The sequence below is a fragment of the Salminus brasiliensis genome, chromosome 3, assembly GCF_030463535.1.
Source record: "Salminus brasiliensis chromosome 3, fSalBra1.hap2, whole genome shotgun sequence".
NCBI lineage: Eukaryota > Metazoa > Chordata > Actinopteri > Characiformes > Bryconidae > Salminus > Salminus brasiliensis.
In genome coordinates, this window is record NC_132880.1 from 10,597,144 (window position 1) to 10,621,642 (window position 24,499).

At 38.4% G+C, this 24,499-nt stretch overlaps 1 protein-coding gene across 2 annotated transcripts in view; it reads left to right on the forward strand.

Annotated features, from left to right (window-relative positions):
* Window positions 1-24,499, forward strand: part of ptprua (protein tyrosine phosphatase receptor type Ua) — a 313,419-nt gene that overhangs the window by 265,152 nt on the left and 23,768 nt on the right. The window contains exons 15-21 of one of the 2 annotated variants that reach the window (XM_072675423.1): window positions 1,747-1,776; window positions 2,119-2,279; window positions 4,872-5,059; window positions 9,831-9,903; window positions 10,440-10,516; window positions 12,211-12,228; window positions 19,332-19,368. In XM_072675423.1, coding sequence (XP_072531524.1) covers window positions 1,747-1,776; window positions 2,119-2,279; window positions 4,872-5,059; window positions 9,831-9,903; window positions 10,440-10,516; window positions 12,211-12,228; window positions 19,332-19,368 — 584 coding nt within the window. The remainder of the gene's footprint in view (window positions 1-1,746; window positions 1,777-2,118; window positions 2,280-4,871; window positions 5,060-9,830; window positions 9,904-10,439; window positions 10,517-12,210; window positions 12,229-19,331; window positions 19,369-24,499) is intronic. The other variant, XM_072675424.1, reaches the window with a different exon arrangement.

The window sequence follows — 24,499 nt, forward strand, 5'->3', positions numbered from 1 at the left end:
ACCGAATACAAACAGTTCATTCTGCCCTAAACTTCAGAGATATGTTTAGATTAGAGATCTTGCTCAGTCTAAAACTTCCCATCAAATGCAAGAATAATCATTTAGCTACTCAATTACTTGAACCTAGGAGGTTACCAGAGTCCATAACATGTGGTCATGCATTTTGAACTCAGTGATTCTATCTGTAATTAACGGGTTTGAGAATATAGTCTGAACATTTTCAATACACTGTTTCTGGACACCTGTCTGTAATCACTAATTCTGGCTCCCAGCAGAGTTCCAACATCCAGTGTAAAGCTTTCCCAGGAGAGTGAAACAAAGTCGACTATGCATAATACCTCAGAATAAAGCATCTGCAAGTAGGCACTAACTAGTAGATGCAATCTGTAACTATCCTCTTAGCAAAAGGGTTCTTTAATGTTCTTTTACTAGTAACAGTAGCAGAAACATTCTTGGTGCTATGTAGAACCATCTTTAAAAGGTTTCTTTAAAGAACCTTATACAACGGGTTTTCCATCATAAACAAGACTTTGTATTCAGTTGGTTATTTTAGTGTTCAAGATTATGTATATCATTTGTTGCCTTAACTGAAGTTAGCTATATTGCTTTTTGACTAGTGAAAATGAAGAATTATCACTACATGCCTGAGATGCTTAGAATGCTTAAAAGTCAGTTAATGCTTCAGTTCTGATTATTACTACACATTTAAGGCTGACTACACATCATTTTGAATGGAGATTTTCTAATAAAGAAAAAATATAGTCACAACTAGGCTTAGTTCCTGTCCAGGATATTAGTTTTTAGGGTACTTTCACACTCGAGTGATTAAGTCCACACCCATTAGCGATTCTGTGCTTATTTGTAGCAATTAAAAATGTAATCATTGTATTAACAGCCAGAAATGTAATATAATAGTGCACTTGCCTAGGTCAAAAATGTTATAAAACTTTAAAATATAATTCCGTGCCTAATAATGTACTACAAAGTCACTGATATAATACCATTTTCAACAGTCATCACATCATTAGGAATTTATTACATTTTCTGATCAATTATTTGTAATACCTTATTACATCATTAGGAATTTATTCACATTTATTCGCTGTTTAAGATGACACCAGACGGTTGCATGATGGTTTTCGCAATAATTGCAGTGAACCAAACAAAACCTAAAACAAGTAGTAACGTGACAAAAGGAACCAATCGCATTACTCAGTAGATACAGTGCTGGTAGCAGATAGATTTTGCCCACACTGTGGACCTCTCCATGACTCGCTTGAAGGGAACCCTGGACTGTTTTCAGGAGCGCCAGGGATCAGCACTCTGGACAGCTCCAGGGCTTTGAAACCACTTTTTCACTCAGTCAAATGTACCAACCAGTGTTTAATTGAAAAGTGTAAAAATGCTTTTAATTTCAAAATGAGCTTTTTTTTCTTCTATTTGCAAAACAACATTTAATGCACAACATTGAATCTCCCATTAAATTAAAATCTTAAAATATTATTTTCTACTTACAACTTACAACAAAAAGTGTGTTGGTGATTTGAAGTGTAGTATCTACACTTCACACAGAATTGTTTCGCTTGTTTTATGAGATACAAATGAGAAATAACTGATATAAAATTGCACCATGCTTTTCTTATCACCTGTTAAACTGTAACATCCAAGGATTAACAAACCCCAAAACTAATATCTGGCCTGTCTTTGTTCTCTCTTTTTCACTATCTGTCTGTTCCACCCCTTCAGAAGGGACTTCTATTCGTACCCTTACTATCCGTGAGTGAATCTCCAACCTTTTACACTTATTTTTTCCATCATCCTCCACTTGTATCTCCACTGTTTACCTTTAGTCCTGTAAAAGATTAGCCAGGCTATCTCGTCTTCATCCTTCACCTGTTCTTTTGGTCCTCCCTTGTTGCTACATCTCCCTCTTACTATCATTTCATCGCTGTTTTCCGCTGCTTTCCTACTCCCCCTCTTACATTAATTCTGTTTCCACTTCCGTCCCTTGATCCTCCCCTTTTTAGCCTTATCTTTTCCTCTGCGTATCTATTCAGTGACCCTCTCCTCCCTTCTTTTCTCTCCTCGCTCGCTCTGTTCACTTTTTTATGTTTGCAGAAGGAAGAAAGTGAACATGAACAAGGCGGCCATGACCTATCGGCAGGAGAAAAACCGGAAGCTGGGCTCGCTGGACTGCAGCACGGCCGATCAAAGCACCCTGCAGCAGGACGAGCGTACCACACACACCTTCATGGATACACACAGCTGCAGCGCTAGGAGTGAGTAGACTCACGCACGTACAGATGTACAAGCGCAAGTCCTTCAAAGCCACACGTGTAAGCTGTCATGAACTATGAGATTCATTGTGTGTAGGATTGTGCCCAAATCCTAAGATTTTTAAAGGAGCTTCTGTTATTTAAACATTTTTAAAAGAGATTTAGTTTGGTTTGCTCTAATGAGCTCTTAGAGGCCTTAATAAAAAAGGTTGTAGGTGCATATGAGTCTGAGAAGGAATTTGTATTCTTCCTCCTCTGGATATGCCGCTGATCCATATGCTAGTTTTGTTTCATTACTCTGCAGAACAGAATCCCCAAACTTCTGTTACTTATTTTTATGGTTTTGAGTAGACTGGAGCTGACTTATGCTTATGGTAGCCCTGGACTTCATTTTGCTTTAATGGAGAGTCTGCATTCAGAATGTTATGTATTCCAGGACCAAGCCTAATTCCTGTCTAAGAAACCATTCCACAAGGTGCACCTACATCAGTGCTCACCAGCCTTCAGCTCCAATCCTAATCAAATCCACCTGGTCATCTAATTGCTTCCTTCAGAAGTACTTGATCAGCTGAGTAAGATGAGTTGGATTTGCTTTGTCTGGGAAACTTGCAGGAAGGTAGATGTGCTGAAGAAAGATTAGTGAGCACTGATGTGTATGATTAGCGTAGGAGAGAGAGGGGACACATTGTTTGAGCAAGATGAATAATTTTCTTATACACACAACCTCAAGTCTGGTAAAGCCTAAAGCAAACACAAGTATTCAGTATAATTTTATGTTTGAAGCTTCCCAACTCAAATAATTGTATAGCAAACTTCTGTTTGTCCAAAGTAGATATGCATATACCAACACCAATGTCCAAATCAAATGAAATCCAATCAAATGAAATCAAAGTTTATTTGTCGCATAAGCGGTCATACATGGTCTGCATCAGGGCAATGCTTTGACGGCTGTTCTATCAAATGAAAAAACGAGATAGATAGACAAAGTGAGCGATTTTTTTAATGAGCAGTTTAGTGTGCAATGCACAAAAAGGATTAGGACATGTTAGGAAGCATTGAAAACAGCAATACAAAAATATATTTTATTTTATAAGAATAATAATTTATCTATAATATGTTTCTTATAAATCTGTACATAAATATCTTCCAATCTGAACTTTTCTCAATTAATGTGGAAGGGGGGTTGGACTATCATTACATTTTTTTAATGCAGGCTTGCTTGTAACCAAGTAACTACAGCCACCATGTGTTGGATGTATTTTAGCCTGGCAGTCTCCAGGGAATTATCTGTTTAATGTTGACATATGTAGATGGGTTTGTTATGGGGTTACAAGAAGATGATCCAAGGCATGTCCTACTCAAATTGGTTTTAACTACAACAGTCCTTGTTCCACCCCCTTGTTATGTCTTTACCACCCTACCTGATATCATAGCAATGAACTCTACAAAATAAACTTCCGATAAATGGTACTTTTCTGAATTTATATGGGGGATAAGGACTGCCGTGTTGAAATTACCACCGCCTTGTGTTGGATGTACTTTCAACCTGACCATCTCCTGAACATGTCTCTCTGACTGCTGAACAGATCTGTAGACGGGATTGCTATGGGGTTTTGAGAAGATGATCCAAAGCATGTTCTTTTCAAATTTAACTTAATAAAAAGTCATTTTTCCATGCCCTTGTCATGTCTTTGCCCTGCTATTCCTTATCATAGCCATCGACAGTGGGTATGATGTAGGAGTACCACATAAACTCAGTGATTTAGTGTACGTGGAGTTTGTTTAGAGATGTATGTAATTCATAGGTTCATACATATTCTTGCGTGTATAAGTAATCATAGATTACTCATACACAAATTGGGCTGCAGTGAAAACCCACATATTGGCTACAGCAGTCCTTGCCGTTGCTCCAGGAGTATATTGACATTTTCTTTTACTAACCTTTTCGCTGTCTGTCATTGCTGAGTCCCCCTTGCTGTCTAATGAAATGTACTCGGGCTTCATTTGAAGCGAAGGCGGTGCCAATCACTGCACTTCTCTCTTTTTTTTTTTGGAACGTAAGCATTTCTCAAGAGGGCCACACTGACAAGCTCGGTCTCCGCCACTCGGTGGAGATGTGAGTGGGTGTGTGGATGCAGGTGTTGATTCGACCTAAAGTGCTGAACCGCGCATCCCTTAAGGATTAGATTGTGCACACGCGCTCGCATAGTCCTTTGCATTGAATGCATTAAAAAGCCACGCAGACGTTACCTGACGCAAGCTATAGGAAAATGATATTCATTTTTGAAGAGAGCTTATTTTCCACTACAAGCACTTTCTATTATTCTCAATCTCCAGTGAAAGTTGTGCTGTTTTTTAGTTCTCCACTTTATACCCCGTGATTACTTTGTGATATGTTACCATTCAGCTTCTACAGCTATATGTCTTCCACTATTAGTTGTTGAACATCAGTGTTGGCTAAAGTTACTGCTGAGCACTGCAAGACCAATCCAGTAAGATTTGAAGGCCAAAGATTCTCTTCTGTAGTTAGGGTGAAGGCTAACCCACTGTAACCCATTGTAACCCACTATTTATGTGTGATTGCTATGTGTCTAGCTGAGCAGCGCAGCTCGGTGAACGAGTCCAGTAGTCTACTGGGCGGCTCTCCGCGACGCCACTGCCGGAGGAAAAGCTCTCCATACCACACAGGTCAGCTGCACCCTGCCGTACGCGTGGCCGACCTGCTGCAGCACATCAACCAAATGAAGACAGCAGAGGGCTACGGCTTTAAGCAGGAGTATGAGGTGAGAGTGTTCACCTACATAGAGATATCTTGGTCATATTTAAATAGATTGACATTAACTGTATTAACCCAGATCCAATTCCAGTCCTTGGGTAGACACTGCCTGATAGACCTATATAAGCTAATCCACTTAAAGCAACATTTTGTAGCTTGTAGCATTATGACCTTGAAGTGACAGTTATAAAACTGAAGCTCCACTGAATTGTAATAGGGAGAGTAGAATCTATATATTTGCCACTGTGGGCTCAACACAGTAATTTTGATGAAACAGGCAGAACATTCACGAGAACTGCATAACGCTGCATAAACAAATTAGTGTAAATTCCTGAAATATTACTCTCCTCATCAGTCCACATGCTTCTTTTACTGTTAGTGACCATCTGAGGGGTGGCTAATGGCACAAATGGCTACTTTAGGGAATGGTATCTGACTTGAATGTTATTAGTTAAAACACTCAAATAATAATTATATATTACCCCATAATTTGTTTATTAGATTAATCAGGACACGGACTCTGCAGATGTTTAGGTCAATGCCAAACTAACTTTAAAAAGTTGCTTGATTTTCAGTGGCTTTAGAGTCAGGAGTAGGACCCTAGAGTTGGACCCTAGAGTTGCAGATAAATCAGGGTCAATTTAATGGAACTGTAGTTGAATGTATGTTGATGACAAGATGATATTTATTGTTTACATAAATATAATTTATATAAATACATTTAACACATGCTGTATATCTGACTACTGAATATCTTCATATAAGGGTGCGACTGGCCAGTTTCAGTGGAAGAGAAAACAACGGCTTTCTTTGAACTCATTCATTAAGTTTTGGTTCATTATTCATGAAGATTTATAGTTTTCGGGAAACTCACCCAGATAAATAACTTTTAAAAGGCTTTTTTTTCCAGTACTGAATGAACTTGAAAATCCATGCTGACTTTAAAGATTTTGTTACGTGTGTATTTGTATGCGCATTTGATCTCCTGAAGTGTATCCAATACGCTATGCCTAATGCATTGATTTCAGTTTTTTTTTCAGTGTGATTTAGTTCTGAATCTAAATTACCATTCTTCTGAAAGGTGAAAGGCCTCAGCCCTTTCCCCATTCCATCACAATCGCATATCGGGCATTCATATCAGCCTTCTCATAATAACGTCCACCGATATTAGCTTCATTCACTGCTTTAATGACACATCCACCCTTGCCGCCTCTCTGCTCCCCGCGCCTCTCTCGCTTTCGTTTTTGATGCTCTTTCACCAAATTTTCCCCATGGAATACAGATGTGGTGCTCGATTCATTAAGCTGAGCTCGGAGGAGGCAGATGAAAATCCCCCTGTAAAATCAATGGACAGGTTGCGCTCGCTCGTTTCGGAGAGTGCGACGCCCGCAGGAGTAAACAGGATGGAGGTTTGTCAGCGGGAGAGCGGCTGCCAGGCTTCATTACCTGAATTTCCCCAGAGGGAGTCATGCTGCGGCCTCCGAGAAGCCACCTCTACTGTGTCCGCTGGGGGTGGAGTTGTTTTGCGGGGCTGCAACATTGAGTCTACAGAGTCGATTAGTCGTCGATGACTAAAAAGCACTGCATGAAGCTCTGTAATATTCATATGAGACAGTCAAGGAAGTGTAGAGAGTGATACGGCTACTGTCTCATTTCATCATAAAAAGGAATTATTTTCATAATCTGGGGTTCTGAAAATAATTTTAATAAGTAATAAGTTTTTAATCAATTACATAAACAATAGTCAATAGTTTTACCATTTATAGTTCTTAGTTGCAGCTCTACTGTTTTGTCTGTAACCTGATATGTAGGGCTATAAGTAAACCAGCCAGAGGTTTGAAGTAGGGCTGCAGCTTATGATTGTTCCAATAAATTGATTAAGCCTATTATTCCATTAAACATGTAATCAAGCCATCAATATGCAAACTATAGAACATACACAACCTTAATTGGGTTCAGAGTGGCAGTCGCTAACGCTATGGCCAGAGGATTGCGAGTTCGAATCCTGGGTCATGCTGCTTTGCCATCAGCAGCTGGAGTCTGAGAGAACGCAACTGGCCATCCTCTTTTTGTGGTTGGGTGGATAGCGCTCTCTCCCCTAATGTGATGCTGGCTGGCACAGTTGTCTGATGGATCAGAGCTAGGGTTTTGGTGATGCTGCATTGGTGGCATTTCAAAAAGAGTTGATGGCTGACTTCACATGTATCATAGGAAGCATGTGCTTGTCCTCACTCTCCTAGGGTTAGGAACATTACAAGGGGGAATTCTAGAGACTGGGTGGACAATTCTGACAGACTTTGTTAGTACTTTTCTCAAGTAAGTTTAAGAAAGATATTGGTGAATATCTGTGTTTTATATACTGATCAACTTTCTCAGTCAATTATTGTTGCCCTCATCTGGAATCTGAAATCATGGGAATGGCAGAAAGCTGTTTGAAGCAGTACATAGGAAGATTTTACATAATTTTACAGAGCTGATCTGCGGTAGCTCATCACATTGTGTTCAAGCGCTAATAGAGAGGAAGAAAGAAAGAGCGAGAGAGAGAGAGGCCTGTAGGAATATTGATTGTAGAATAGGACGCAGGGTGGATTAAAGAGTGAGTGAGTCATATGAATATGTCATGCTGAGTGCTGGCTGGACTTGGGTGCTCTTCAGTGAAAGACATATGGAGATTCTGAGAACTAGAGACACGGCAGAAGTTACTGCTATAAGTAACAAGGTATAGAAAGAGAAAGTAATCTACAGAGTTCAGAAAAGTAAAGGGAGAGAGAAAGTGGAAGATGGGAAGAAAAAAGAAAAGAAGAAAGAAAAATGGAAAGAAAGAAGAAAAAAGGAAGGAAAAAAAGTAAAGAAAGGAGCAAAGAAAGGAATGAAGGGAACGAGACAGAAAAAAGGTAAAGTAAGAGAGAAATACAAAAAAACTAAACAAAAGAGAGAGAGCGTCATTGGGCGGTTGGATGGTGGGAACTGAAGGGGGCAGCTGAATTAATGGTGGCATTACCTTGGTAAGAGACAAGTAATCCCCTCATTGGCATGCCAGTCTTCCTCTGACCGCTGGTGCAGGTGGGCCAGCCTGCAGACACACACACACATGCACTTGTTCTCACAAGAAGAATCACAGGGCGTAGTGTCTGATGAGGAATTAGTGCCCTCATTTCAGTAAAGGCACAAAGCAGCACGGCTGATCCTGGACTGCTGAAGTGTGTTGCGGCTAAAGAGACTTAGCAGGCAGGGGGTGAAGCGTGACTTGCGCTTGTTTTTCTGCAGCTCTGTCTCATTTACGTCCATTTAGATGCAAACGTTTTACCTGGTTTGGGGAGAAGTGTGGTAAACAGCTGTGAGGAATTTAGCATGTACAGTGTGCTGCATTAGAAGGCACTTAGTTTAAGGCCACAGTAAAGTCTCTGTCACTTTCTTTCTCTCTCTCTCTCTCTCTCTCTCTCTCTCTCTCTCTCTCTCTTTCTCTCAGAATGGATACAGTGTAGAGGTACCATATAACTTTATAACATTAGTAGCTACCAGGCCTACTTAAAACACCCAAAATAGATATTTTACTTAAATTGCTGCATGTTTATTAAGATTCCCTTCATCATCATCAAGATGATTACTTTTAATGGACCAGGATTTGTCTATAATATTTGAGATGCTCACAGCACACAATTTTTTACAGACTAGCTATTCTAACTGCACAATCCAGTGCAGCCCACAGCAGATGGGTTTCCCCAGTGGTTTTCATTAATGTTCTTAGAGAGTTTTGAGTCTTGATTCCGCTCTTAGAGCTTTGGGTTTTGAGTCTTGATTAATCTAAGTGGTTCCTTTCCTTATGCTCTAAGAGAGTTTTGGGTTTTTGAGCCTTGGTTCCTGGAGTGATACTCCATCATGCTCTTAGTGATTTTTTCTTCTCAGTGGTTCTTTTCCTCTACCTCTTGGGTGTTTTGACATGGAATCTTGAGTTTTTCTTTTGTCATAGATGCTTTTAGAGGTTTGACTTCCTAGTCAAAAATCTTTTTCGAACAGGATTAAATTTACATGGGGTCTGAGGTAATTTCCACTTTCCACTTTCACTTTTTCTTCTTTGACTTTATTTCTGTCCAGATTGACTATATCTGTGTTTTTCTGTCTCCTTACGGGTGACTTACCTACTGCTTTTCACTGAACTCAGCTGCGGTCTGATAAAATGTAGTCGTGTTTGGAAACACATCTCCATGATTTTGCCAAGCAGAAGTCATCTTGCACTGGAAAAAAAATCCCTTACAGAAACACATATGTGAATAAGAAATGTGATTTTCGACCATTTCACATCTTTTATAAACAACGTGACCACATGGAAAAACATGTGACCATAAAAAAATTTGTATCATGTGAAATAAATGTTTTTTTGACCTTCAAAGATTCTCCATATTTTCCATATTGAGAAATAAAAATGAATTGAGCACGACTATATGACCACATGATGTAAACCTGCAGCTACAAGAAACTTGCTTGTCCTGTGGTAATTTTATCACATAGGAAATCCGTTAACTTTTTATTACAGATATCTACCTTAGAAACTATTCCAACCTGAATAGAGCTTTAGAATTTAGATTCTTTCTGAATAGAGCTTTAGAATTTAGAGTTTTAGTTTAGTGTCTCTTCCTCATCTCTTCCTCAAAATGTACTGCTACAACACAACCATGCATACATTAGATTAAAATAAAAGCTTTCAGTCTCTTGACATGGATAATTGAAATCTGGTACGTTCACTCCTAGTAAACATTCACTCCCTTTCTTTTTTGCAGAGCTTTTTTGATGGTTGGGACGTCACCAAAAAGAAAGACAAGACCAAAGGCAGGCATGATACCCTGTTGGAGCGTGAGTAATGCCATTGACATAGTCATAGTGAGCAGTCCGAAGAAAAGTGCTATGCCTCACTCGGCCAGAGTAAACGGTTGAGACAGCAAGTGTTTGCAATATGTCATGGAACTGAAGCTTTAAAGAAACTTCTGAGTTAATGGAGGAAATGTTAAAAGCTTAGATGGGTTTAATGGAGAACATGTTGACAGCCTGCGTTTCTAAATTTTACCAAGCTAATTTTAACAGCAAAGCTTGCCAGGTAACTTAGCAACTACTTTACAAGGATGTAATGGAGATAACTTACATAATGTAGCCTTACCTGTACTTATCATTGCTGTATCCCTTTAAAAATGAGACTTTAGGAGAATTGTCTGAAATGTGTACTTTTATAAAATCTTCACTGTTAAAAATAAAGGTGCTTCTTTGAGAAAACATTTTGGTTCTATAATGACGAATGTTTATGAAACCAAAAGTGTTTTTTCTACTGCATGGCATCATTTATGGCAGCACCTTTGTTTTTAAGAGGGTAGCTGACATTGTTTTTAATCATCTAGACGACCGCCATCGGGTCAAGCTGCACTCTCTCCTGGCCGATCCCAATTCTGACTATGTCAACGCCAACTACATTGACGTAAGTTCTTGTTCTCATTCAAGTTCTTCTCTACTCTACAAGCACTTTTTTCCCTTTTGGTAACTTCTGGCCAGGTAGCTCACCTCCAGTCACTGTCCAGTATCGAGGTCCTTGTGCGAGAGGAAGAGGCAAGGACGAGAGTGAGAGGGGGTGGAGGGATGTTAGTAAAAAAGTATGTGTGAAAGGTTTTTCCTTGCCACTCTGAAATGATTGCCCTTGAGGGATTTCATGCTTCGGTGCTGTTCCGTGTCTGAGTGTAGGGGCCTCAAAATGGGCTTTGTGATTCTACCGTTTTTGCAACAAGGGAAGATCCTCTAAGTCTAGACGTAGTACTGTATGCCTCATACGGAGGCTGATTTCAGCTCTGGCGAATCTGCTAGTCTCCCAGCAGGCTTTGTTAGGCCTGATCCTCGACATGACTTTGCCATTTGTCCATCGCTTACAAGACAATTCCCTTTACAGTGTTCTGTAATGACCCGTTCCGACTAGTTTGTCAGTGATCCTAGCCAGTTAAGAAAATAAAAAGGTGTTGAAAACCTCACCTATTTTTCCAAAGAATGAATGTGTTAATGGATATTCCTGTAAACACAGAAGATCAGATGGTGTTGCATTGTCCTACATTTCCTAATTATCAACTGTATCACAACTTTGGCCTGTTCTTCCTGAGAGATTTTTTCCTAAGATTATTTTAGGTAGCAGTCCTATTTTCTTACCATACTATACCTTACTATTAACTTGACTGTATTGAGGGACTTTATAGAGAGCCCTTTAATTGGTATAGTATTCTTTCTAAGAACCCATGTCATGTTTAGTTTGAGAATAATAGTTATTTATTACTATAGTCAATCTGTCCACTGTCTTCAAGCTAACCAAAAGAGGACAGGTTAAACATTAGAAATTAAGTAAGGAGGAAAGTCAGATCCACCAAAATGTATTTATTTTAGGTTGAATGGAAAATATGAATGGATATGCATATATGTAATATTAGGGAAATAATTTTAGTAAATCTATTACTGTCAGTTTTTGGTATAATTTCTTTTCCCATTCATTTGTATCTGATGTACATCCAAGATACTTGTGCTTAAACCTATCAGACACAAGTCAAACAAAGTATCAGCTTCTTAATGGACCAGGCCCTGAGAGCATGGTGCCACCATAGGCAATGGTTGTTGTCCATGCTAAGCTAAGTCCATGAGAATTGTGCATTCCTTATATATTACTTAAATAGACAAACTTGACTACCTTAGATTGCAACTGACTACACAGCAGAATTGGATCTTCACTAAAATGTGACTGACTCTGAGTTTTGCTAAAGGGGCTAGTGTTAGCCTGTTGCACTGCTATTTTTGGTATGCATGCAAAGCCTGTACTTTAGCAAGAATTTCAACCATGTACCAGAAGAACTATTACTGCTATACAGTATGTAAAAAAATGCTAGTCTATGCTTCGTTCTTGCTGAACCTGACAGACGCACATGCTAACCGTGTTGAGGATTATAAGCATAATTTGTAGCTAGTTCTGAAACTTTCCTGCAGGTGGTCTGTTCTAAATCCCTAATTTCTCAAGGCCTTCTTACCTGCTCCGTCTTCTCTAATCACTGTAATTAGTCTGTTTGTCTTCTCTCTCCTCTCTTTCCTTCCTCTCTGCACTCTCTTTTTTCCAACTATCTTCTTCTTTAATTTGGGATCTCATAGATTCGGATAAACAGGGAAGTAAGTATTTTTTTTTTATTGTTCTTCTCTTCCCCTTATATGTTCTGCTATTTTCACATTGTATGTGACAATAAGGCAGTTTGTGGTGTTTTTTTGCTTTGTTTTTTTTTTTTATTTTTTTTTTTTTTATCTTACTTTGCTGTGTGTCTCACGCTTAGCCTAACTTTCTTCACATCAGCTTTCTAGAACAATCCTAAAACTAATCTCAGTCCTAAGTTTCATTAGCCGTCATTTCAACTATTGTATTTTTAGTGCACCTCCTGATGCTGAAAGTACTAAGCTTAGATGCTGGAACACGTTGGAACTGAGTGAATAATGGACCTAATGGGCCTGTTTTTTTTTAACCCACTTACACAGTTTTTACAAGCATTTCAACATTCAGTAGTATTTTCTTGTGTTCAGTTTACTAGGACAATAGGATCCATAACTATAAGTGCAGAGCTGTGAACAATTCTATGATTTTAAAACACATCCTGAATTTTGTCAAGAAAATATTAAAGAAAATATATTTGTGAATGAGGCCCAGTGGTATGAAGTTCTTGCAATAAACTATAAATAAATTATATAACAGTAACTGAATTATCTAAATTAACACTTTTACTTTTTAAAAGTTGCATTCAACCTCAAGTTCCTTTTTTCATATAAAAGCATAAATTTCAACTTTCACTATTAAAACAATCTAAAATAAAGTAATATTTCCTATTTATGTACTTGCACCCAAACAATATTCGGCCAAAACCATGTAGAACATACACTCCAACACGGTTGACTTGAGTTCTAATTATGATAGGAATGCCACTGTTATATTGTATAATCAAGATTTACCATGTGATTTTATTATAAAATGTAGTTCCGGTCGCATTAGCACACAATCTAGCCTAAATCCAACTGATTGTGTTGTAACAATAAATCCTTTAATAATAATATTCTAAAAAAGGTAAGGAATTAAACATTTTATGAATGCATGTTTTCTATAAGCTGATTTGCTTTGTTTCTAAAAAAAAATGGAGAAAATTTGATTGTAGGAATGGGCCTTAAAATTGTGTATTTTAGGAGGTGGAGGTAGAATGTTTTCTTTTTTAGCAAACACGGCATAACAGCAGCTCATGTCATTAATTGGCCAGCCCACAAATATAATATTTATTTTTACGGCCCAAACATAACTACAAGATAAGTTCAAGAAGATACCATTAACACATTTTGTGAGCGTTGAAGTTGGTTTTGGATTTAACAGCTTCATACTATTCAGTGCTAAAGGTTTATTTGTGGGATTATAGCTAACAACTTAGGCAACCAGTTAATATCTAACTTTTGTCTGAAATTAAACTTGTTGATTTTAATGAACCAGAGTGTTCATTGCAAATTACATCACAATCATTGGGGTCCAAGCATTATACGCCATTATGGAGCAAATAGAGAGCATGATTTGCATAGTTGTTAAACTAATTAATGCCAAACCAATTAGTCCATATCATAATGCAAAATGTGTAGAAAGGTTTCTTGCCACAATGCCATCAAAACCCATTACAGGAGATAAACTCATCACCTTTTTACTGCTCATTAGTTTTCATGTCTGTAAAATACAGTTATATGGAAGTGGATGCAAATTGAAGCAAACATTTTCTTGGTTTTGACATTATGATTACATTTAAACAGAACATATGTTATAGATGCAGGTTATCTAATAATTGATTTTGGAGAAATATCATGATTTTATTTGTGGTGTGTTAACTTATGGAACCAAAATTTAAACATTTAAACAAAATGTATATACATATACATATATAAGTCCTGAATGTCACACCATGCAGAAATTAAAATAAGTTATATTAATTTGCAGAGAAGCAAACTATATTATTTATAAAAGTTCAAATATTGGTTTGTGAAAGGCTGACAGCATTAAGGTACATGGTACAGGTACATGGTACAGATACAGGTACAGGAAGGCAAAAAATGCCCAGTGTTCCTTAGAGGATAATTGAAAAGACAACGTTAAAGCTAAAAGCTGAATATCAAAAGGCTTGTTGCCATGTAGGTTGGTTATAGAGCTCTTGTGTGGGTTATGTACTGTACTTCACATACTGTATCAGCAAAGTAGGAGGTTGACCAGTTTTCTAATGTATTGCCCAGGGAGCATGCTTTTCTCCTCCTACTAGCACTCCAGCATTTGTATTTTTCCCTTCTATGTGTTTTTTTTCTTTGTTCTCTCCAAGTGGGCTTGGTCATCATCACACCTGCTGCCCAGCATTGCTTTCAGAGTTCTCATTTAACGCAAAGCGTTCAACTCAGTTGAGTGTTTTGCGAGTCTAGGCTGACAAACTTAATCGCATCTGTAAAATAACTCCATTTGCATAAAACTAGTTAGATCCACAGCATAGTTTGGCAGATCAACCTTAATTCTCCATTAAACCTGGCACAGAATCAAGATTATTGTGCAAAATTGATGTTGATAATAGAGTTGAAATTGCAAAACAAATTGTTAATGTGCCTTTGGGGATTTTAAATTGGAGAGCTGGTTCATAATTAGTCCCCAGGTTTCAACACTGGGAGGAATTATCCATGTAAAAATGTTTCTGCCTTCTCAGTGGGTAATTTCAAGTCAAATTACCAGCCCCAGCACTCGTGTGCAACATCATTTCAGTTTTTTTCTTACACATGTTGCTTTGTTTGAATGTGCAGCCTTCCATTTCTGTCATTAATGGGCCTGACCGATATAAAAATGTTGTGTTTCAGTAGGATTGCATATATTTTAAAGGACTAACAATTGTGATTCTAATATTAACTGATAAAATGATCAAATTTTGGATAGATTCCAGTTGTCCTTAACATCAGTAGCGGAAACACAAATACAGACTTAACTCTTTTAAATATTGTAGCATAGAGTTTTATATATGTACTCTCTCATCAACATTTTTAGTAATCTTTTAATTTTCATAAAAAGGGTGCTTTTGTGCAATTATTATTATGCTGATTTTAGATGTGTTGTATTTCCACATGATTATAGTGGAGCAGATGCCCTCTGAAGCATCTATGCTCTGGCCCTACAGTCATGTGAAAAAATGAGGACACCCCATGAAAATCTTGAGTACGTTCAGTGTGTAGTATGTAGTTTAGATAAAAGTGTCAAAGGAGAGTAAACTCAAATATCCACGATACTTAGAACCATTTGGTTTTTGAGTGTGGTTATGATGGACACTATTATTCTGAATGATGAAATGGACAGGGAAAAGCTAAATAAATTAAGGAGGAGCTACTTATGTCTGAACAGTTATTAGAGATAAAGGTGTATACCGATGCAAGTGCAGCTGCAACCGTGGCAGGAGATCGTGTTGCAGTGCATTATATTGGCATAGTGATGTAATTTCTTCAGTTGTATGTATTAAGTTATAGATCCTCCATCTCTCAATATTGTTTAAATAAAGTCAAAATAAGATATTCATATTTTTAGTTAAAAAAGGTTTTCATTGGGTTTCTTCATTTTCACATGACTGAATGTGTTGAAAATGAAGAGTGTGGTCCATCTTGGAGTCTTTGTGTTCATCATGTTATTTGTAGGAACAATCATGTTCCATGTAGTAGTTTGTACCTCACACTTACCACTGTAAAAGACAGCTGGATCATCTTGGCATAAGTCGATATTATCGGCCAACCGATGTATCGGTCGGGTCCTGCGATCATTATCTAATCTGCATGCCCTGGTTCTGTCTGCTGCCTTGTGGTCTAATGCCCTTACAAAGGCAGAGATGCGTTTCTGTGTATGTATGTATGTGTGTGGCTCAAGGGAAACTCACCAGCAACAGCTCGGGACCGGAGGTCACCGAGCTGTTGCATCATCCATCTTTCACCTTGCTGCGTGGTGTTCTCAAAAGGAATGGGAGAATTTGGATTTGAACGCTGTGCGCATGCGTGTCTGTGTGTAAGCGTGTGTGTGGGGTGTAAGGGGGTCATCGTTCACAAGAGTAATGGAGCAACATCATCAGGGACAGGCCAGGGAATTCTTTCCTCCTCTGCTACCTCCCACGCTCCTTTTCCCTCAACGCTTGTTCTCCACCGTGTGGGGAATGAGAGAGTAGGGAGTGAGTGTAAGTGAGCTGCCTCCACCAACACTTAGCCCACATTTAGACTGGGTTATATAATGCGTCAGTCAGATTTAGGCTCTTTTCCCTTCAGCTGTGCGGCAGGGCTACACAAAATATTGCTGGTTAATCATCACTGTGATACTAGATATTGATATGATCAGTGCGTTCTAATCAATTATTATGATTAATGAACAGAGGGAGAGTGATAAATATAGCACGTTTTATGACTTGATTTGTTGCTGATTTTATTAACAAAAATGTATATGGAGGGAAATGGACTATGTACACACTAGCTCCACTGAGTTCTTAGTCAGTCTAAGGCCCCATCCACTTTATCCAGGCACTATGCCAAGTCCTCAGAAATCTCCACACCCAAGAACGTTTCTAAAACCTTGATTTTCAGTCTGTTTAAGGTAGCATTAGGCAAGATTTTGTATTTTTTGCTACTGGCCTCCCCCTACAGTTGGAGGAGTATAATTCATGCTTCAAGACACCACTAAGCGGCACGCTTTACACATACATTTCTGGACAAGCAGAGAGATGCACAACAGTCATCTGAAAGTAAAAAAACCATGAGGACAGTAGAGCAATATTACAGACGGTTACAGAGCGTTACACAGTTCTCACAAGCGTCATTCACCAGAGTTACAAAGTGCAGTTAGCCTAGAATAGCAAAACTAGAGATACTATTATAAGTCAGTGGAGCATCAACATAATTTCATAGCTGTTATTTTGAAGTAGAAATTATACATACTGTTCCTTTAAATTATGTTTTTGTGCTTTTTTTTAGCTTTTTGCTCTCAGAAAAAGTGTGTGGAAGTTTGCAAAGGGTGTGTTATAAGAGTGTTGAATGTGGCTGTTTGTATTGATATCTAAAAGCTGTCTACTACAGGAAAAGCTGCAAATGTTGTAAAACCTGGACCAATCTCAGAGTAGTCCTGGTTATATCAGTTAATTGGGCTAAGAATTGAGCTTCATTTAACTAAGAAGAACAGGGCTGCTTATATTGTCATAGCTTAGTTAGAGAGCAACCAGTGATGTGCAAGCTAACATAGTTACTATCATGAGGTCTACGTTGTCAAACTGTGGTTCTAACCCAGCCATGTGGTGTGAATTAATGTTAAGATAACATTTGGTATATCCTTAATTTTTGTATCTTTTATATCATAACAAAGACAGCTATTCTGATTTTATGCCACTTACAGTCTAAGAACTTTTCATTTATAAAAGCTACAGCCTACATCTCTCTCTCTTTCTTTCTTTGGGTTGGGATCCTTTGGGTGAAAATGTACTAAAACTGCGAGTTACTTGCATGCTTTAAAATGATGTTTTGCTCAGATCTCATCTTTCTGACAGTTTGTTCACATTTGTGTGGGTAAGTCACCCATATCTGTCTTGATGTGAAAGCACATGTGCTCTGAAACAGATCGCATTTGCACATTGAAATCAATAACACCACTCGAATGAACCATGTGCATCATGGACCTCAAAATATAGCCTAGACTTATATGCAACAATTTTCTGCCTAAAGGTCTAAGATAAATAAGTCAGGCTCCTCCAAAATCTCCTGTATTGGTGTTCTAACCATCTGCAGCTGATGTGCTGCACCTGATTCTCATATTAGGCATTTAAAGTAGTAATAAATGTTGGGGTTCCGTTGTATGTGCTATGTTATCCTCCATCTTTCAATATTGTTCAAATGAAAATCAGATGTTCATATTTTTAGTTTAAATATGTTTAAAAAGTTGGTCTTTATTTTTTCACATGACTGAATGTGTTGAGAATTGAGAGTGTGGACCATCTTGGAATTTTCCATCATGCTCCACATAGTAGTTTGAAGTCTGTACCTGTACATTGTATCAAAATATAGATTAATGGTTCCCTCCTTCTCCGTAGCTTAGTGTGTGAGTCATGAAACTATAGATTCTACATACTGAACTATATGTCCAGTAGACATTGGTGCACACTAACCTAATCCCATAGGCCTCTTTGTTTGAAATGTAATGCACTGTTGTTGTAATGAAGCCCTTATTTCCATGCCTTTGTAGTGCACTATGTGGGGAATATGAAGTGGCAGCAAAAGCTGGTTATAAGAGTTGCTTAATTTTTAGAGCAAAATGAGTGCTGAAGAGTGGAACCTTTCTGACCTTGACCATTCGCATTAACCCTCTTGCTATGTTGCTATTAACAGATTAACCTATTTCAAGGAAAAAAATATTTTGGATAATTTTTGAAGCACAAAACCTTTTTTCCTGTGGAGCTTAATTAGTGTAATGACCATGTAAATGGAAAATGACAAATGTAATGTGTTTGCAAACCCTCATCCACCCCCCAACGTCCGGTTTCTCTGATGTGAAAAGCTCAGATTTTTGTGTTCACACAGGACTGAAAACATCACATTAAGGCACAAAATGGGATGTGCACCACTTGCACCACTATTAATGTGAACGTAGCCTAACTCTCGCTTCCAGTCTCAGGAGTGCCATGATTTCTCAAGAAAGATCTATCCAGGTTCTGACTTGACGTTACCATGGGAATATGCGAAAATGACCAAGAGCACGTCCTTGAAGAAGTTTAACTCTGTTACATTTTCATTCACGTTATCTCGCCCCACTCTCCCCTAATTAATTTAGATGTCTTGCTTGAGATACAAAGAGTCGTTATCAGTGAGTCAGGCTTGGCTTTGGCTTTGCTTCTTTGTGGTGCCTCAGTTGAAATGGTGCTAGAAGTCTGCTTCCTGGTGACCTGGTGTTTAACAGGGGGAATGTCAGGTGCAATTTTCTCGTCAGTGCAAGGTGAAGGACATGAAGAAAACAGCAATTTTCTGGAGTTTGTTGTGAACCCCACAAAGATGGTCTCACCTCATTGAATTCTGTATTTTTTTTAACTTTCAGTTATTTATTATGACATGGTCTGTATATGTCTGCATGTAATGGCTCTGCCTCTCCTTCTGGGTTTCTAAATCTTTGTCTTGCTCTCCCCTTTTTTTTTATCTCTGTCTATCTACCTGTCCCAACATCTCAGGGTTATCAACGTTCCAATCACTTCATCGCAACTCAAGGTAAGCTTGCTTATATTCTCTGTGATTATAGTTGGCTGGGGTGGGGTCGGTGGATATCAGAGCTCAAGAGGCTGCATAAAAAGTGTGTTTGTGTTTGTGTGTGTATGTGTGTGTGTGTGTGTGTGTGTGTGTGTGTTTGTACTTCTAAGTTGCTCCAGTCTGGAGTGGAGTTGAATTATTCATGTGCAAGTACTGTTATTGGTGTTTGATGAACTAGTCCCACCGGATGTGCCACCAGGAGAGGACTACCCACTTCTGCGTTTCTCTCTTTTGCATTTGTCTTCCTTGTTCCATGTGTTTCTTCTCTATCCGCTTCTCTATCCGCTTTTCTTTTCATCTGTTGGACTGCGCGTAATCATTTGTCTTTGTTTAATACAATTGCTGCTCTTTGCGTACACACACACGCACAGGCAGGCGGGCAGGCTTTTCATCAGAGTATCTTACATCTTCTTTAATCTGTTTGAGACTTTACTGCAATGTTTTCTTCACTGTATAAACCTTTAAGACTCTTAAGATCTATTCCACTTTATTCTTCTCTCTTCCTTCCTCTCTATCTCTCTTTCTCTCTCTCTCTCTCTCTCTCTTGTTCTATCTCATTCTTCCTCTCTCTTTCTTTCTCTCTTTTTCCTCCTCCTAGTCTCTTCCCTCTTTTTTCTCCTCCTGCCTTTTTCTGTTTTTTCTCTGTCTGCCCTCCCTTTTTCTCACTCTCCCTATCTCTCTCTCTCTTCTTATTCTTTATATACAGTATGTGTGTATGTGTGTGTCTCTGTCTTTCTGCCTCTTTTCTTTCTCTTACTCTTTCTGTCTCTCTTAATTCTCTTATTCTCTGTCTGCATCGTTCTCTCTCTCTCTCTGTCTGTCTTTGTCTTTCACCCTCGCTGAGTCTTTCTTCTCTCTCTCCCCACTCCTTCCGCTTTTTGTCTGTGTATCTCTCTCTCTCTTCCTGCCAAAGAAAATAATCATAAACACAGTAAAGTCTGTGTGTACGCATGTAGGGGCACAGGCATTATGTATTATGTATGTATTATGTGCTTTTTGTGTAGGTGATCACACAGATAGATACTGTTCTTTTTATGGACTGTTACTATAGCCAGAGGCTTGAGGTGCCCTGAGGCAGTGAATCCCTACTACCCTCCCCCAAAAGAGAGAGAGAGAGAGAGAGAGAGAGAGAGAGACAAAGAGAGACAAAGAGAAAGAGATAGAGAGCGTTATTCAAATATGTGCATCATTTGCACCTTTCTGAAATTGTGAGTATTAACAGATAGGAACTTTGCTGTGAGGGTTGAATGCATCATTGAAATCAGGAACTGATGATGGATGGTGAGCTTTGGATGGAGCTCTATCAGTGCACAGAAAGCACCGTTCCACTGCTTCTTAGCCCAATGCTGGAGGGCTTTATACCCCTTTAGCTGATACTTGGCATTGGGCAAGAGTGAGCTCATGTCCAGATCCCATTTAATTGGCGGTGCTTTTCTATGGAGATTACACAAGCTATGTGCACAGTAATGTGTGCATTGTTAAGTAGTTGAATTCACTAATCAGAAGGGGTGGCTGAATACTTTTGGACATATTATGTATTTGAATCAAGTAGATGCATCACTTTGTTTCATTGGAAATAACAGGCACACAAACACACACACACAGCTGTTGGCCCTGTCCGTACTGCCCAGTCCTTCACAGCCAGTGTGGAGCTTGAGCCTGCATGCTGATGGGCGTCTGGCATTCACACACCAGTCCAACACCACACACTGTGAGCCCTCACACACACACTCTAACCTACAGTAACAATGACAAGCACAGAAAAAAAGAATAATAATTATAGGGTGGCCATGCATCCATGTTGGAATATCAAGTAGGAAAGCAGTGACAGAGGTGACTGTGGATAGTGGACGCACAAACACACCCGCATACACTTAGTCAGAAACGTGTTGGTCATATCAATGAAATGAATCCTTTAACATTAACACTAAGAAATACATCCACAAAAAAGATATATAGATACAATTGTGTGACAGGATGCTCACTTTTTTTAGGAAGCATAAGTCAACCAGGTGGTTGACTTGCTCAGTTAGGGTACAAATGCTAAAATGCACCTAGTTACAACATCTATATTACAAAATATTGTAAAGATCATTATAATATAATATAGTAAGAATAGAAATAGAACACAATCTAGATAGATAGATAACTTTATTAATCCCAGAGGGGAAGTCAGGTAATTAAAGCATCACATAAGTACAAGTACAATAAAAAGGCAAACAAAAGTAAAGCAAAGTTAAGAACAAAGTAGCCTCCCATATATGTACAGATACCTAAACAGAAAAAGATAAGAATAAGAATTAATTATTTGTTAAAAGAATATAACAAAGCAGTTAAAGTGAAATGTGCAACAAGTATGCACATAAATATTATGCAGATTACAGTACAATCTTTATTAACACATACTAAAATATAATGTTTATAGCTACTTAGCTATCTAGATACAGTATATAGAACAATACACAGTGTTAATCAATGAGATTCAGCTCTGATGGCATAAATGCTACGAGCTTGTCGTTGCGTAGTGTTTATACTAAATTAACATTCGTGTCCAATTCTTATTACCTTAACTGGGCAACTAAACTGAGCAGTCACACAGGTATACCCTGGGTAACATTTTAGTTACTTTATATTGTCATGTTTCTATTATTCATCAAAAATGTAATTATGCTATGACACATTAGTATCTGTGGATCCATAGTATTATAGACCCTGCATGTGTTGCGCTTTCTAAGGGTGCTTTTCTGCTCACCGCAATCGTAGTGATTTTTTTGAGTATCCATAGTCTTTCTTTCAACTCCAAGTCTTGCCATTCTTTGTTGAACTTTCTCATCAACAAGATGTAAAGATGCCCTCAGTACAAATATGATAGGATCCTTGAGCAATCTCACTCAGATTAACACTAATCAATGAGTTAACTGATTAGTAATTATTAAACCTTGAAAGTGAGTGTGAATGTAGAGTTACTGTGAAAAAGTGCAAATTCACTGCTGTTTTTCTGGGGTGATAGACCTTACAATGTAATACTTTGATCTCTCATTGAGAAACATTAGCATGTTCACAGAAGTTTTTTTTTTCAAAGAAATGTAAAAAATCTAACAACTCCTTGAGGAGTTTCTGTGGGCCACCCTACATAGATATGGGAAAAAATGGATTTTGGCCAGTGTTATCTGCAGTGTGCACATAGGCTGTTTTTTGAAAATATCTTTTTCTAGCCCCATGCACACAGACACGCTTGCTGACACTAACACACACACACACACACACACACACACACACACACACCAACAACAAGCATAGTCTAGGGAAGGTTGCTGAAGGTTCTTAACCCCAGCATCTTTGGCAGCATCTGAGGAGCTGTGAGCATTTGCCCTCAGGCGTCCTCCTCCTTCACACACTCCAGCAATCACAGCCAACCCGTTGCAAAACAACAGGTGCTACACCGCTTCCTCACACACCTCTGCTCTGTAGCCTTGAGGTACATAGTAAAACGGATGTGCATGAATCTTTTACAAGACAGCTTAACACAATAAAGCTGGAATTTTTAAATGGATGAACCAAAACATTGGAGTAAGAGCAAGGTTTACAGACACTTATCTGAATAGTGCTGAAATGTAGCCTAGTATAAAATTACATATCATTACAAAATAAAGGACAGGTGTTACCTGAACACCTAGAAGTCTAATTAGCGGATAACTCCTTAGTATAGCAAAATTATATCTATGATTTCACTAGATGTTTCAAATTGCTAGCCTCAACTCCGCCTTTTTCCATCTAGGATAACCCTCTAAACTAACTAAGGAACATACAATACATCAAGAAAACATCAAGACGGGCTAATTTGTGTATATGAAAGCAGTTTGAATAATTGACTTATTTGAAACTTCTATAACTTCTCCAATTTCCAATTGACCAATCACAAGAAATGTGCTGTTAACAAGCTACTCAGTCACCATTGGGACTGTTCTCAATTATAATATATCATCCCTATCACCAGTGTTGTAGTTGATTTCTACATTTTGTTAACATTGCATTTATATTAAACTGTTCACAAACCTCAGCAACTGGCACTTGGGTATAATCACATACACTTCATTTTCATGTATTCCTCAAGACTTCAAAGGGTGACCTGTTGTATCTGACGCCAGTACGTTAGCAACAAATCCTTTAAGTCCTGTAAGTTGTGAGGTGGGGATCAATGGATCGCATCAATTAGCCTTGGGTCCTTGACCCTGTCGCTGGTTCATCGGTTGACTTTCATTGGAGCACCATTGGCCGGTACAAAGTTGACCAAATCCTTTCACTTGCCCATTTTTCACCACTTCCAATGCCTCGCTTTTTCTATCTATTCACATGTGCCATTGTAAATAGATAATGTTTTCAATTCACCTGTCAGTGGTTTTAATGTTATGTCTGCTCAGTGTACATACCCTGTGTATAGGGCCTGGAGTGGGGTAACCAAGAACAGTGAAACACAGGTGCTAAAACACCTCCTTAAACTCACACTTTGCCTTTGACATTCAAAAATGTTTCAATATGAGGATTCCTTTTCTTCAGACAGAACTGCAATTTAGTGTGCTTTTAGAGCATGACTCATCCAGACCAACTGGACAATTGAGCTCAAAAACGGATTGGCTGGGCCAAAACTGGCAACCTGAAAACAATATGTTGGTGTCAACATATACGAAAGTACACATTTTTACTCATAAGCATTTTTCTTTCTATTAGTGTAAAAACATGACAGAAAATATGGATTTAAACTAAAGTTCCTCTTTCTGTTTCACCCATAGCTGTTAAATAGAGTTAAATACACGCCACGATGCTTAGCAATCAAATAACCTTTATTTTAGCATTTATGGTTACATTAACCTTAGTGTTGTCTAAACTTTTTTTATTCTTTCCTTGTTCTAATTTTTAAAAATGATGTTCTGGTGACTTCCATTTGTGTGACCAATAGGCTACTAAAAAGAAGTCTTGATAGGACAGTCCTACCAAAGACACATCCTACCTTGGCTGCAGCCTTTCATTTTTGAACAGGAGATGCATATGTAAAAATCCCTTTAAACTGTGACTTCTTTAAAGAAGTCAGTGT